The sequence below is a fragment of the Ptychodera flava genome, chromosome 9 (assembly GCF_041260155.1).
Source record: "Ptychodera flava strain L36383 chromosome 9, AS_Pfla_20210202, whole genome shotgun sequence".
In the NCBI taxonomy this organism is placed as follows: domain Eukaryota; kingdom Metazoa; phylum Hemichordata; class Enteropneusta; family Ptychoderidae; genus Ptychodera; species Ptychodera flava.
In genome coordinates this window covers 34,817,995-34,833,687 of record NC_091936.1, presented here as the reverse complement: position 1 = coordinate 34,833,687, position 15,693 = coordinate 34,817,995, and the positions used below count along the sequence as shown (strand labels likewise).

The following is a 15,693-nucleotide window of genomic DNA, read 5'->3' as shown; positions in this document are numbered from 1 at the left end:
AACATGCAGACTCAACTCTAAGGTTGGACCCTATACACAGGAAAGTACATGTACAGTGATCCAAGAAGACCAATATTCACAAAGTTCAAAGGCAGACCAACATTTATGTCTTGAAAATCTTTTATTCACAGTGATAGTTGCAGTTATAGAGAAGTTACCTCACAATGATTTCAGTATCTTTTGTCAAAATTTTGTAATGTCTCAGATTTGATACACTGCAGCAACTTACCAACACACTGTAATTTCTCTTATTTGATATTGCATAGCAACTTACCTACATACTGTAATTTCTCTGACTTGGTATACAACAACATATCAATAAGCTGATTTATACCAATCCTCTCGGCTATCATCTTCTGCTGTCTAGTTGTGTGTCCTGCTAATGCCCACAGTGTGCACGCTCCCTGCTCCTTCACCTCACGATTCCAAACCTGAAAACGGTGATACTTTCATCAGATAACTTACACGTGGAACATGACAGTCCAACAGGACTGAGGTTAGTCTGGTTCCCTGACCCATTTTCCCCGGTAGAGGGCGTGGGGAAAAATAGGGTCAGGTACCGGATAGCCATCTTGAACAGAATTTTGTTCAAGATGGCGGAGGTTAGTCACCTGACAGAACATGCTACAACAAATATGGCTGCTACCATGAAAACGCCAGTCAAAATTCGACTGGATCAGAATTATGTTCGAACACTGGTATCCGAACCAAAAACATTGGTACACAAAACGGGAAACATAAACTGAAAGGATTAATCCAGAAGTACGGGGAAATGGAGGTGATTGAAGGCTGGCTGTGATATCGCAGCAGTACTTGTGGCGAGTATCGAACGCGCTAGGGTCATTGAGGTCATCGCCAACTGTGGCGTGACCCCAATGACCCGAGCATGTTTGATACACGCCACAAGTACTGCTGCTATATCACAGCTAATTGAAAGCAAACTTTGTTGGAACTGTGAACGACAATTGATTTCGATGGATAGAATGGTGTCCTAATTTCGTAAAAAATGCCAGGCATCATATCGACGTTCTAAAAGTATCAAGAGGTGTGCTAAATCACAGTGGCTAAATCATGGAGGTAAAAAGTCTTTCTTTCTACCTCCACAGCTTTGTGGTACAAACAAGAAGTTGGTGTCAAGTGAGCCTGAAAGTGCGCAACCCAAGAAACATGAGAAAAAGTTACAAGTGTTACTTTCATCCAATCACAGCTTGTTTTATTTTAACCCAATAGCGTCCATGTTTACATTTGCCGGTACCTGACCCTATATTTCCCCATGCCCTCTACCGGGGAAAATGGGTCAGGGAACCAGACTAGACTGAAGTATCTGGTCCAACAGGACCCTTCATTGCAATTGTCCAAAGAGGGAAGACATATACTGAGACTGATGATCAATCAAACTGCCAATTTTATTCAATACATGTTCTTCAATGAGACACTTTCATTCTCTTAACCCTTTGAGCGCCAAAGTCTATTTTTGTCCCCTTTATAAAATAAACCCCAGTCGTTATTTCTCAGATTTTTGCCAGAATTTTGAGAAAAAATTGTAGCCAATGAAATGCGATGTCCATTTGGTCCAAAATTATCAAAAAAATTGCAGAAAAATTCATAAAAATTGCTAAAATGTTGCACTAAAATTTTTACGGGAAAAAATTACAATGCTCAAAGGGTTAAGGAATATAGATCATATTCTGAGTTTGTGTGAATTACAGTTCATCAAACATAAATAGATTTTGTAACAGATCTAGAATGATGCAAACTTGGAAAACAGCAAATATTTCAGCTACCTTGAGTAACTTGATGAGTGGCTTTGGAGCATTCAAGCCTAATATTGCAGCTTGACTGGCAGGGTTATTCTCAGCCAGCGCTTCCAACGCACTGGCGGATTTCACCTGCACAGTCACATTGCGACATTTCAAGAGATCGACCAGCGGTTTCACAGCGCCCTCAGCCACAATCTGGTCTTGATTGCATCGATGTCCCGCACACAGCGCTGCTAGGGCTGAGGCAGCTGCCGCCTGTAGAATATCTAAATGATGAAAAAAAATTGAAATAAGTTTGAAGAATGAGACAGATTGAGCATGTATACTTACAGGTATTACTGTTAGAAAGATCTGATATTGTTCTTATTAGGAACACCATTACCAAATTGGATTTTCAGATCAAATGTCAACACACACTCATCACTTAATATATACAGTATATATTCCAGGAGCCAAATTAATTCAAACCAACTGAATATCCAAGATTTATCACACTGAAAAATAATCATTAAGATTAAACCGCTGAGTTTAGTAAACCACTATAAAATCAACCTCTTTGTGTCACTTGGTTATTATTGATTAGGATATGTTAGAATAATTAACTGCAATTTATCATATTGTCAGAGTGGCACAAAGCAGATTCACCGCAATCTGAGAGGGCATGCAAAGCTGTCAATCTTTGGGTTAAAATAAGCATGAGAAATGATGCTGTTGTCGGGGGCAACAGTGATGTACCTGGATAATCTTCCGCATCTACCGGCATATGTAGAAGATGGATGAAAGCAAAAACAACCCATCCATGGGTGACACAATGTGAAAAAAAAGATTGCATGAAAAATATGAACATGGATATTAATTAAATAGGACAAAGAAGCAACATGAAGTCATTAGTCAAAACTGTGAAAATAAAACACCGTTAATTGCATTCACATTGCAAAAGAATGGTCCCCTATATATTGCAACTGTGGTACAAACCTATTGTTTACAGCAGTGTGGTTGGACTTTGTATTAGAATGTTGGGGTGCAAGGAGAATTTCGTGATTTTAAAAATCCCAAAGTGCACAGTAAAATATTTGTTTCACTGTATTTTCATTGATTCTAATGTATAGTACAGATCTTAGCAAACTCAATATGCTGTTTCCGTATCAGATTTCTGATCAGTACATTAGCAAAAACTACAGTTCAATTGTGCCATTTTTTTAAAGAGGGTCACTCACACACAATCACCATGGGAACATGACATCATTGTTTGCAATTGATATCATAATCAACTACTACTAACACCAACACCTTCAAGCAAGGATGTGTAGTGATCTACAGGAGCATTAGCATAAAAATTCAACAAAGAGCAAAATTTGGGGGGGGGGGCAGTGTATTGTTTCACAAATACTACATGCACATCATTGGCCATGTTCAAGACTCTTCACTTCTTACTTAGTATTATAGTGGTAGTCATACTAAAATGTCTACACTTTTTGTGATTAGGCTCACATTTTTTCTTGAAAAGACAAATTCACAGTGGCAATTCAGTGGAAAATTCCATTGCCATGGTTTCCTGTTACAACATTTTCAACGTGACCGATAGTTCAATGTCGACAAAAATACAAAGATATCTGATCATGTACATGTAGGAATCATGAAAATGGTCAATTGTCTCATCACTTTTATCATGGACAGTAGAAGCAAGATTGTCTGTGCTTTTATCTGCCATTATGGTCTGCCTAGTCTGTGTATGTCTACAGTTCAAATGCTTTAACGTTGAAAATTGCACACTGTCAATTTATTATGTTTCCACGTTTAATATACTTTTCTTATCATTACAGCAAATATAGTTATTGCAATCTTGACATCTACAAATCCACACCTCTAAATCTATCAGTGCATGTCATGTAGCATCTACATAATTGTAATCCATGCATACACATCTTTTACTAGCAGCAAATTTATTATCATTCTTAATCTGCCGAAGTTTTTAGTGACCATCTACAACCCCTGGCTACAACCTTTAAACAAATCACCCTAGGGAAGGAACCTTTGGAGTGTTGTTGAGAGGCAAACTTGATTAACACAATTAACAGGAAAGTCACGAAAACAACTGAAATTATCATCAAGATTATTCACTACGTTATCTGTTGGAGTCATTACCTTGGGAAACTAGCCCTAAAATTCCAGAATTTTAAGAGAAATTTTGGAGATACTTCTAGCAGAAATTATATATACCACATTCTGTGTTTCCTCTGCCACTCTCAAATTCGTAAAATTACTAATTTTTTAGATGATTTACTAATTTTTTTCATTGTTGATTCGTAAATATACGAATGCAAGGAAGAAGCTAGTTGATTGAGAGCTAAGGCCCCCAAACCTCAAAATAGTTCTGTCTAAGCACATGTTGTACTTAATTTGAATTGATTGAATGATATTCCGTATTGGAACGGTTAAGTTTACTTATGAATTTCAAAATGTACTAAAAGTTTCAATACCCAACTCGTAAATTTACTAAAAAATTCAGAAGCCAGAGGAAACACAGACATTGTCATGCCATGCATTAATGAATATTCATGATTTGATAAAATGTACCGGCATATTTGCATATGTCATGGCAACATGATCTGATGTGTCAAAGCACCATCGTAAATAAAGTTGCCATGGCAACATGAACTGATGATAATAAAATAACACCGGTCTTGTTACACATATGTAAGCAATTACTTTAATGTGTATTGTATGTTGTCTGTGTCGTTATGGAAAATTTAGTATAATCTGAAACAAAGAGATAATAATATGAAATTTGCATTTAGGATGACTTTCACTGTGAAAGGCGGGTCAATGTACTGATATCACTGCCGCATATCATGGCTACAACACAGTTACATTTCCTTTATAAATGTTATTACATAAAAAAACTTCACATACATAGTCTGAGTCAACACCAACCCTACATGTAGACTTATTTACAATCCGCCACCTTTACAATATTTTGACATTTTTCGATCATTGCTGATGCTTTCTGTATTTGTAAACATTCTCATTGCATCTTTTTCACATACACTTTTCCATTTGCTTTGCAAACTCAGAAAACAGAAAATTGTACCCAGTGCTTGAATTCAGAGAATTGAAAGATTATGGAATATTTGCATGATGCAGGCATTTTTGGGGCATTTGGAAATCTTGAAATTGAAAAATTTTGAACAGAGTTTGTGGAGAAATTCAATAGACAGTATCTACAGTCTAGATAGTGAAATTATTCTGCTAACATTTGAGGAACACCAAGTTTATTGCTCCAAATATTCACCATATTCTGTAATATAATATTTTTAATTACCACATTCAGCTATTTAATACCGATGAGTATAGATACAGATACCATTGTACTCTAAATATCTTGGGTATTCCTTCCAGTTTGCAATTTGGATTACAAATTTTTTAATCAGCAATATATATGTACATGGAGGCACCAGCTGAAAATGCAACAATAGACGAACTACAGCATTTGTGTCCATTAATCACAAAGTAATCTGCTATGTGTTTTTTTCTGAAGCATTTAAAGACACAGCCGTGTTTTAAAAACAGAACTAGCTTTACCTGAATTGACAGTGAGAAACTCAATCAAAGGTTCAACTCCGCCGTTCTCTGCAACCAGCGTCTGGTTACCATCGTGATTTGTACACATGACACGGATGGCATTGACCGCATTGACCAGCACATCCTCCAGCTCTGAATCCAGCAAGTTAATCAACGGCGCAATGCCATTCTGTGCCGATATCTCAGTCTGGTTGTCGAGTACACACGCCAAATCAGAGAGTATGATGGATGCTCTAGACTGGATGTCGTCCAGCGGTGAACCCAACAGCTTGATGAGTATCTGGATGGCTTTGGCCTCTGACAGCGCCAGACGGATTTCTTTTCTCTCTGATATGTTACACAACACTGATGCGGCTAGTGACTGTAATTCTTCATTCTCAAGTTTCAGAATATTCACAAGGGCTGGTATTCCATCTGGTTTTAAAAAAAATAAAACTAATTGTTCAATTCTGTCTCATAGGCCAACTATAACTTTATATGTACAATTTTCAAGATTAATTTGTTTCATCAAAAGTAACGAATACACGCTTCTAAGTGATTCCTTATTTAAAAGTATTTTGCAAAACAATATCGCCAGAAACTCCGACATTTCCACGCTGCTAGCAGTATTGAACCATTTTACTAAAGACTGCCAAGTGATATACCAGTAGGGTAAAGCTTTGCTTCATTTTACAAAACAGTCTTTTAAAAATGTGGTCTTTTATGACATTAGGTTTTCAAACAGGTGAATTTACTTCATGGCTAATTCAAAAATGTCAACATTGTCCAGAAATTTCTGCTTTTCAGTTTTGTCTCAGTGCTAGGCATTACAAACTTGTCTGTGCCAATATTGAGACTGATGCATTCAGCAATGCATCCTGGGAAATTCAAGGGCAACACTGATCTTGTGTAAATTTAACAGTTAACAGTCACTATTCATTGAGCAGGATTTGTGACATGAGATACATCCAATGCTTCCATAAAACCAAACTTATCCTAAATGATGCAGCACTAGGGCATAATACTGAGATTATGTTACAGTAAATTTCACGTTTGATTCATTTAAAATCTTCCGGCAGTTCACACAGTGTGCAACAATTACGAAGGATTGTACCCTCATTACAACACTATCAAATGAATGATTTCAGAGTTATCAAGGAGGGATCTGATATCTATCAGTTTACACATAAAATGCACTTACAAACTAGTTTCCTGATGTTAAATACAATTATGTTAATAACCAAATAAAAGGAAACTGTAAAAGAAATTTGGTTCCATAGTGCTTGACATATATTTTAAATGAGTTTTATAATAAAATGACAAAATAAAAGTATGGGCCAAAATTCATTCGAGTAAAGACAATTTTAATACAATTTGTTACTAAGTATGTTGCCTTTCTGTGAATTGTAGCAAGTGTCTGTACTCTGATGTTATAGGTGGTTATCCTATGTAATGATGAATTCTCTCCAAGGTTTGATCAATCATACACAACTGGCTAAGTTGTGCAAACTGCACAGTCGTGATGTGTAGATAAAATGCTGGATTACGGTACAAAATCTTACAATATCTTTCAATTCAAATATAAAGGACGGGTGGATTTTAAGAAATACCGTGTAAAGGAATTGTATTATTGTGTTTGTTGAAATGGTAAGGATATAAATATCATTATCCACTGTGTCTGCAGACAAAATCCAGTCTGACATCATCAAGTACAGAGTTTTCATTCGCTTTTTCATTTAGAAGAACTACAGGAAGCAAAATTACTGTGACCAAAGAAATTCTTTAAACCTCTCTCAAAATAAGTGGCTTTGGTTTAATCTTGTTCTTCTCTGCGGCAAGGCCAGAACATATAAACACAGCAATAGCGATTTCATATCACAAAAGATACGTTGAGAATGTTAGGGTTTTTGTGTTGCGAGGAGTCGTCCCCACAACCATGGAATCCAACAACAGCACTGACTGTATTTTCAACTGTCAGGATCCCCCTGACAAAGCGGCAGTTATCTGTGAATGAAGTGAACACTTTATCATCTCAACCTTCTGGACTGAATAAAAAAACCGGAGAACCAAACACATTATCTGGGCCATCAAATATTTGAACAGACATTCTTTGCATGGCTTCCTAGCATCAGCAGATCAATGCTATTGATCTGGGTCATTCCCTTTGTTTGCAAACATTTGTCATCTTTTATTGACTGCGCAAAACTGTCTTTACTACTCAACTGTAAACGCACTATTGATTAGACTAACGCATCAAATAACAATCATTAAAATCCCACATTATAAACGCTGAATCTTAGCAATGTAAGATCTATGCATGAGTTGTACCGGATTCAATGAAAATTAAATATTTAACATGAAATTTCTGCCCTCTTTTCTTGTTGTTTAATTGACACTGTAATATGTGCAGGCAGTGACTCGTATTCTCACATCTTTTGCTGTTTGTGACTCTGACGGTTAATATTTTTAGTTTGGCTAATGATCACTGTCTTCTCTGTGAGAATGAAATTCATCTATCTGCAAGCAGGAGACTGGTTCTTTTATCACTGACACAAGTCACTGTTCCTTGTAGTGATTATTTATTCACTTTTTGAATTGCAGTCTTGGACGTGTAATGCAACCATTCAAATATATTGACATGATCACGTTTGTCAGTGAATAGTTTCAGTATTAGAATCGATTTCATTTTACTTTCAATTCATGCGTGAGGGAAACTTGGCACACAAAATTGAATGCTTTGTCAGATCTCAATTGGTAGTATGCTCTAATGTCAATCATTCAATTATGTTGAGATTTTAAATAGTGTAAAGTACAGCCTTATCTACAGTCCAGGCTTGTTACAGCCAATTTACCAAGACTCCATTGTACAAGAATTCCTTGTTTACAATTTCTGATTTTCACACATTACGAGGTCAATTTGCATATACTTTCTTGATTCTAACAATTTTTGTAACTCTGATACTATAGTAACAGAACCCAACTATATATCTTATTCCATACATCATTAAATTCGTCATGGCTACATACTAGAAATGAGTTTTGCACAAAATAGCATTTCAGACAGCTGATAGTTAACTAGTGACTTTTGGCAACTTGAACGAGTTTGAAATTCTGCAAAATGATAGCAATAAGTTTTTCAAACACTTACTTGTGTGATTTGATGGGAACTTTGACAATGTTTACACAACAATGGAAATGATAGAACACTTTTAATTTTACTAGACCCTATCCTGTTTTTGTGTGTACTCAACTAGCTTACATGTCAGAGTGGGTCACTACATCTAGGTCTATCAAGTGAATCATGTCAAGGTTGAAATACTGTATTGTATCAAGTATTAAAGCTGACAAAAATGGTAAGAACTTTACTTTGTCAGACTAATTCAAAATGTTGCTTTGTTAATTCATGTAGCAATGCATGCACGGATATTTACTGCTGCTGTCAGGAATAAACGGAAGGTTCATCTGTGTACACTTATTGTTATTACTGAAGTTTGTATTCATATCCTTTGACTTGTTCACGGTTTCAATCAGAATACTGGCAGTAAAAGTATCAATTGCAACATTCCTGTACACGGTCCATGTCCTGTAGTAGTAATTTCCTGTATTCTCGTCCAGACTTTTAAACACAGATCTACTTTTGCATCCTTGCAAATCAGCCTTTTTGAATCGTATATTTTACCCTCGTGATTAGGCAGGGCTTAAGATATGACTGTATAGAAAGAAAAACATAAAACCTGGCACTTGCATCAAATTTGTCAGCAGCCTGCCCTGTAACAATGAATTATCATGCAGCGGATGGATGCATCAAGAGGTACATAAAGAAGTATGTATCTAAATGAGAAAAAGCCATCAAAAAAGTCTATCCCAATCATCAGCTGAGTATTAGCCTCAGAGTGCACACACTAACCTGCATCTAGTATTGATTTCCAGTGTTCCATCTTGGATGTTGACAAAATTTCAAGAGATCTGACAGCGCTGTCAATCTTCTGGAGGTCATTTGAGGTCATCATCTCTGTCAAGTACAATGAAATGAACTCCGATCAGATAAAGACAAAACTTGATTGAACATCGGTCACGTTCTACCACAACAGCTATCAGCTGTGGAACTAGAAACTGTTTGATTATTGAATCTTTAGACAGATTTATGAGATATGATAGAGTTCAAGCCTTCTTTGACATTGAAACCAGTACATGGCAAAACACAGGTACCAAGGTGTAGTACAAAAGAGTCATTTGAATACGTACAATGATAAATATTGAACAGAAGATGTATATCTAGTTGTAAAATATCAGGAGAGGTGAGTTCCAATGATAGTAAACTTGAAGGAAGAGAATCTCAATCTTAAAATAAACCTCAGTTTTACCTAGAAGATGCATACAAAGCTGTATGGAAATTCATTACATGAATTTACATTTCATTAACACATACAAAATCACATCCCTGTATATATATTTGTGTGATTAAAAAACTTACACTATTCATACTACAGTCTGAAACATAAAAACATCAATCACAACACCAAGATGCAAACTATGGATAAGAAGTTCATTTTCAGTATTTACTTGAAGTACATTCTATACACCTACAATGCTGGAATATTCCTGCAAGATCATATATGTGCCCACATTTTCATTGGCATACGGTATACATGTAACATTGGTGATGGTAGTCATGGGGTTAACACGATTTTCCAGTCAATGAATTTGCATCGCAAAGTGTGAGAGAGTAGGCTTACAAGTAGAACAGTAACACTTGTGATGATAGCTGACTCACCCACTAATGTATTCCAGACTGGTACATCTTTATGATTCCATTCAATGTAATATTCCAGTACATTGGTGTGGAATCTCATGGCTGCAAGATGGATCATGTTATTGCCTTCCAGATCTCGCTTCTTGATATTTGCTCCAAGATCAATCAACGTCTTGACGCTATCGAGGGCGCCACTGCTGGCTGCCAGTAACAGAGGAGTCTGGCGCACTCTGTGTTATTTTGGGGAAGTGGACAAAAGTCAAACACACCGGTTTAATACAAACGTCATTTATGGATGTTTCAACTGTGTAGAAATGTACAATCTGTGAGCTCTGATGGCAAGAGTAAAGTGTACGGTTAGTCAGAACACTTTCTAGTAGTCTACAACACAAGTTCTCTTTGAAAGATAAAAAACACACACACAGCGAACGGTGAGTTAAATGCACTCGTCGTTTTTGAGAAAGTTTTCATGATTGGAACTTGTGTGTGCAGGCTTGCTTGGAAGCACACCAACTCACTCCACTCGTGAAATCAGAGAGTAGTGACCACTCCGTGTTAAAGCTTTGTCAAATCTGTGAGTGAGTGTAAGTATACACGGTCAATGGTGCAGTGTCAGAGTGCAGGGATGTGATAGGATGGTCAGTACACTGTGCAGGAATGGGTAGCTACTTTTGTGAATGACCACAGTTTGGGGATAAACGTTCAAAATCATGGCATGTGATGAACAACCTGGCTGAATAATCTTTAATTTTTCATTTACGTTTGCTTTAATGGGTGAAATATTTTGAGTGACATGAAATAATCTTTAATGAAATGGTTCATCAAAATGTTTCTGAGCAATATATCTGGTGTGAGACAACAAAATAAAAGCCTTTTCATTTTACTGTACATCTGATTAATGCTTGAATATTCGCTATAGCATATGGGGGAATTTATTTGACCTTAAGTCTAGTTTGGTTGAGCCTTACGTATCTAACACCTGGTGTGAAAGACTTTCAAATATATTTGATTTGTTTGGAGTGATGTGAGTGAATATCGATGATATCCAAATGTTATGTGTGCTTGTTATTGTGGCAGGTGTGAATCTGGATCAATTGGTGAAAGGTGAATAATATGCATGGGTTGATGTTTGTGGAGTAAATTATTGTTAATAATTCATGCATCTACTCTAATGACAACAGCAAGAGCATTATTACAGGTTATGAACAAATTATGATGGAAAACAGGTTAGCAGATGGCACAAGCCTTCTGGAATTTAATTGCTTTTAAATAGTTATTTCCCAATTCCACATACATGCTTATTACTAATACCATCATTACTTTAGTTATGAAATGTTGTTACTTTAGCTGTTAATCGACAATTTTTGCCGTGCAATATGAATAGATTTTAGCTCAATTATTGGCAAAACACTTGCAATTAGAGCATTGCAATCATTTTGCTCAATGAAACTCTACAACAGTGATGTCAAAGCCTTAAATCAGTGGAACACTTCACATTATATGTTCTGTGTGTTTTGTATCGGTGACTGTACATGTATGCAGTGTTGGTGTAAATCTCGATACTCTTCTCCATCATTTACGGCGACTACTAGTGCAGCACTTTTAAATGTGTATCTCACGATGAAATCAGAAACCTTAACTACAATATACATTATGTTGTCATTATGCTGAAGATGATGTTCAACACTAAATTATGAGGAAACTCTAATTTATAATGACTTACTCCTTGATAATTGATATTCTACTTGATAATTGAAATTCTACTTGATACTGGTAATTGACATTCTACTCGATAATTGACATTCTACTCGATAATTGATATTCTACTAGATAATTGATATTCTACTTGATAATTGAAATTCTACTTGATACCGGTAATTGACATTCTACTTGATAATTGACATTCTACTTGATAATTGATATTCTACTCGATAATTGATATTCTACTTGATAATTGAAATTCTTCTTGATAATTGAAATTCTACTTGATAATTGAAATTCTCCTCAATAATTAACATTCTACTTGATAATTGAAATTCTACTCGATAATTGATATTCTACTCGATAATTGATATTCTTCTCGATAATTGATATTCTACTTGATAATTGATATTCTACTCGATAATTGAAATTCTACTCAACAATTAAAATGCTCTTCAGACAAGCATAGAATGATCCTTGCATGATGAATGCATTACTTCCACATGGAAAAAAATTCCCTGGTTGCTAAGAGTTAGTTTTGAATTGTTAATGATGTCATCAAATTTCAGAACTGTAATGATGTTTTTCAACTGTTCTATCTAACTCTTCAGCAGCAACATAAACCAATGCTAGTCTATTTCATTTCTGACGACAAATTCAAAAGGCTGTGGTGGACAATTTAGTTCTCTTTCCTAATATCTTTGATAGTCTGACTACTACATCACATTAATTCACATTCAACTAATTGGTATGTTCGTATATATGAAAGTTGTGATATTGTGTACATTGTGTCCTAAATTCCACCCTGTACATGGTTGTTCATGCAGCAAGTAAAATTTGAGTAGGAGGCTAAAGAACATCCATTAAACTGAAGATCAAACACTTGATCATTCATTTCAAGTGTGCTTAATGTATACATGCATTAGAACATTACTAGCAACTGGGTTGTAGCTGTAAACACTATGCAAGCTATCTCATAGCTGCATAGGCAACGATGCTAGAGTCTGTTTAATGACCACAGTCAAATGCCACTCCCAAAATCACAGACACAACATTATTGCAAAGCAAGGCACAGCACAACAAAGCATATCACTGCACAGCAGAATAGAGTTGAACACAGCACAACATAGCACTGCACTGCACAGCACATGCACGGCTTAACACAGCAGACCACCGTGCACAGCACTGCCTTGTATTACATACTGATTCATGGTCTCCAACTCAATCTGGTCGATCCACTTGCGACAGAAGTGACGGACAATCGGTTCGTGATCGAAAAAGGCCGCATGATGTATAGCTGCCCAACCGTCTTGGTCAGTTAGATACATGTCAGCCTTGTTCCCGATCAGACACGCAGCCGAGTCCAAAGAACCACACCTTGCAGCCAGATGAAGTGGGGTCGGTCCTGTCGATACAAAATACATAAGCCATTTGTCAGTACAAAGATGGGGTACCCGTGAATTAATGCTGCATAATAATTTAAATTAAGATTAAAACGTGATTAGTAGGGTAACAGAAATCAGAGCTCATAGACAACATACTTCTCAACTATGTTAATGAATAATTAGTTTAAAGAACAAATACATCCACTTATTCTGGGAAATTACAGGTTGATATACAACAAGTTGTCATATTTTTTGTGACACGCTGACAACTGAAATACAATGTTCACTTGAGATGATATTTAAGCTCTGAAACTTTCCAGAAAATGTAATCGTCCATGAAACAATTTCCCTTTAAATTCAACATGTTTTAAAATTAATACTTTGAAGTTTGTGTATTATACGTATATTCTTACATGCATGACATCAAAAACTATCTACAGTGTCATTGAGATTATGTGCTGGTTAACCAGTGAGCAATCATTCTGTTTTTGACTATTGATTTGACTGAGAAGTGTGGTGTGGTTTGGCGTACAGCGAAGTGTACTTCTTGCACTTCAGCAAAATAAATTCCCATTATTTATGAGTGGATTGCAGAAAACCACTGCACTAGGTGTCAGTGTCTGTGTACATGTGCCATGAGTAAACAAGAACACTTATTTGACCACAGACAATCAAGAAATTTGATTCTAGAGTGTCTGTGATTTTACATTTCTTTGTGTGTGTGACTGTGCTCTATGCCTTCAGTACAATCATGACAGCGTAAACAACAAACAGACGTACAAGTGGTCATTTTCTGAGTTAGCTAATGGCTAACGGCACCTAAGGAGGGACCACGGCTGGCATGCCATTTGTCCATGACCCTATAAATAGATGTCCAGGAGTGGGCTGGAGTCTTTCTGAAGAAAATGTTGATTAATGATCACATTTAAATGTGTTTATGACAATTGTTTCATTACTAACACACTTCTAGTAATTTCTTATAGTTTACGAGAAAATTGTCCTGACATGGATACTTTGATTACTGTATATTGGTGAAAAACTTGTAGAACTGGAAATGTGCTGTGAGATGGGCCAATGGGTGAACACCTGACGAGACAAATGAATAATCAGTTGTTGTGTGTTATGTCTCTTTCAGCTTATCAACTTGACCTAGCTCAGAAAATGACCACATAATACATGCAGGTATCGAACAAACATGAACAATGCACTACATAAGTTAAAATAAAAAAACATGCTCTTAGTTACAGAAAACGTGATGACAAACACATATTATTGGTACATGAACCTAGCACCCTACTGCACGGCAGTTTGTGTTGTGTGCGCGTGAGTGTATATGCATGCGTCAAATCCCAGGAATTTGTGTTGCTACAGAACATGCGATAGTGAATTTGCATGCATATTTTGTTTTCCCTTCTGCCATATCTCGGTGCACCAAAAAGTGGAACAAAAATTCATGCAATGTAAAAGTGCATGGGGGAAATTCACAGCAACATACCCTTGGGTGGACACACTGGTGTTTCCTTACCTAATGAGTAAGCTTTGAAAATGCATGCATAGTTGACAACAAATTAGAGATAATAAAACAGTTATTCAAGTAAAAACGTACAAGATAAAAAGTATGAAAAAAAGACAGTATCATTCTCCAGCAAAATAGCTTTATCAGTTATAAGAAACGATTGATAAAACTTATAATCACAACATCCCGAGGACAAAAAATAAGTATAGAAATAAGCAAGCATTATATAATTAAAAACAGTTGACAGATTTATAGACATTTTTTAAAAATTTTGATTCTAATATAAAATTGATAGCAAGATGTAGGAATAAAATATGTGTGTACTGTTTTTACAATTACAATTGTTGCAAATTAGGGTTAACCTTCAGACTGAGAACACAATATGATTCAAATATTATTTGTATTTTCCCCGAAAATGGATTTCCACCATCTTATCAAAAGATACAAACTTCAGATGTACTCTGTATACATTACAATACAACTGCTTTCAAATCTGTTTCTGATATAAAAGTATTACATCGCATCAAAGAGAAACCAGCCACCTGAAATAGATTCCTAGACCTAAAAACAAGTTGCACTATCGACAAAATTTAGACTGTCGTTGTAATGCTAAAAGATGAACCTACAGAAAATCCTTACTGTAGTCTGTATTTAGTGATTAAAATTATTCCACTCAGAAATGTAGTTTTAATTTAAGTAGAGATGGGAAACAAGTTGATTTTATTAGTTATGGTTGCACTGAATATTTTCAAAACATGGATCAACAAACATTTGTACATCGTATCTACATTGAAAGTCTCAAATTCCCGAAACCATTGTTTTATTTTGCGATTCGTCGTCCAGTGACTCACCAGCAGCACTGAACTCATCTTGAATAACTGCACAATCTTGTTTTCAGGTATTTTGGGATCAAAATGCCAGAAACGTAGAGCCAGCTATACAATGAATGTCTGTTGCTAGTGACAACTCATTCATTCCTCCAACAAGTTGATCTCTCCTCTTTGCCCCATTAATCAC

At 36.0% G+C, this 15,693-nt stretch overlaps 1 protein-coding gene across 8 annotated transcripts in view; it reads right to left on the bottom strand.

The window, feature by feature from the left end:
• LOC139140817 (ankyrin and armadillo repeat-containing protein-like) overlaps positions 1–15,693 on the bottom strand; it is a 38,597-nt gene that overhangs the window by 6,970 nt on the left and 15,934 nt on the right. For 2 of the 8 annotated variants that reach the window (XM_070710241.1, XM_070710243.1), the window contains 8 exons: positions 14,656–14,697; positions 12,979–13,180; positions 10,096–10,304; positions 9,229–9,333; positions 5,343–5,756; positions 2,496–2,513; positions 1,785–2,026; positions 275–431 (listed from right to left, as the gene is read on the bottom strand). In XM_070710241.1, the coding sequence (XP_070566342.1) occupies positions 275–431; positions 1,785–2,026; positions 2,496–2,513; positions 5,343–5,756; positions 9,229–9,333; positions 10,096–10,304; positions 12,979–13,180; positions 14,656–14,697 (1,389 nt within the window). The remainder of the gene's footprint in view (positions 1–274; positions 432–1,784; positions 2,027–2,495; positions 2,514–5,342; positions 5,757–9,228; positions 9,334–10,095; positions 10,305–12,978; positions 13,181–14,655; positions 14,698–15,693) is intronic. The other 6 variants (XM_070710242.1, XM_070710246.1, XM_070710249.1 and 3 more) reach the window with 4 other exon arrangements.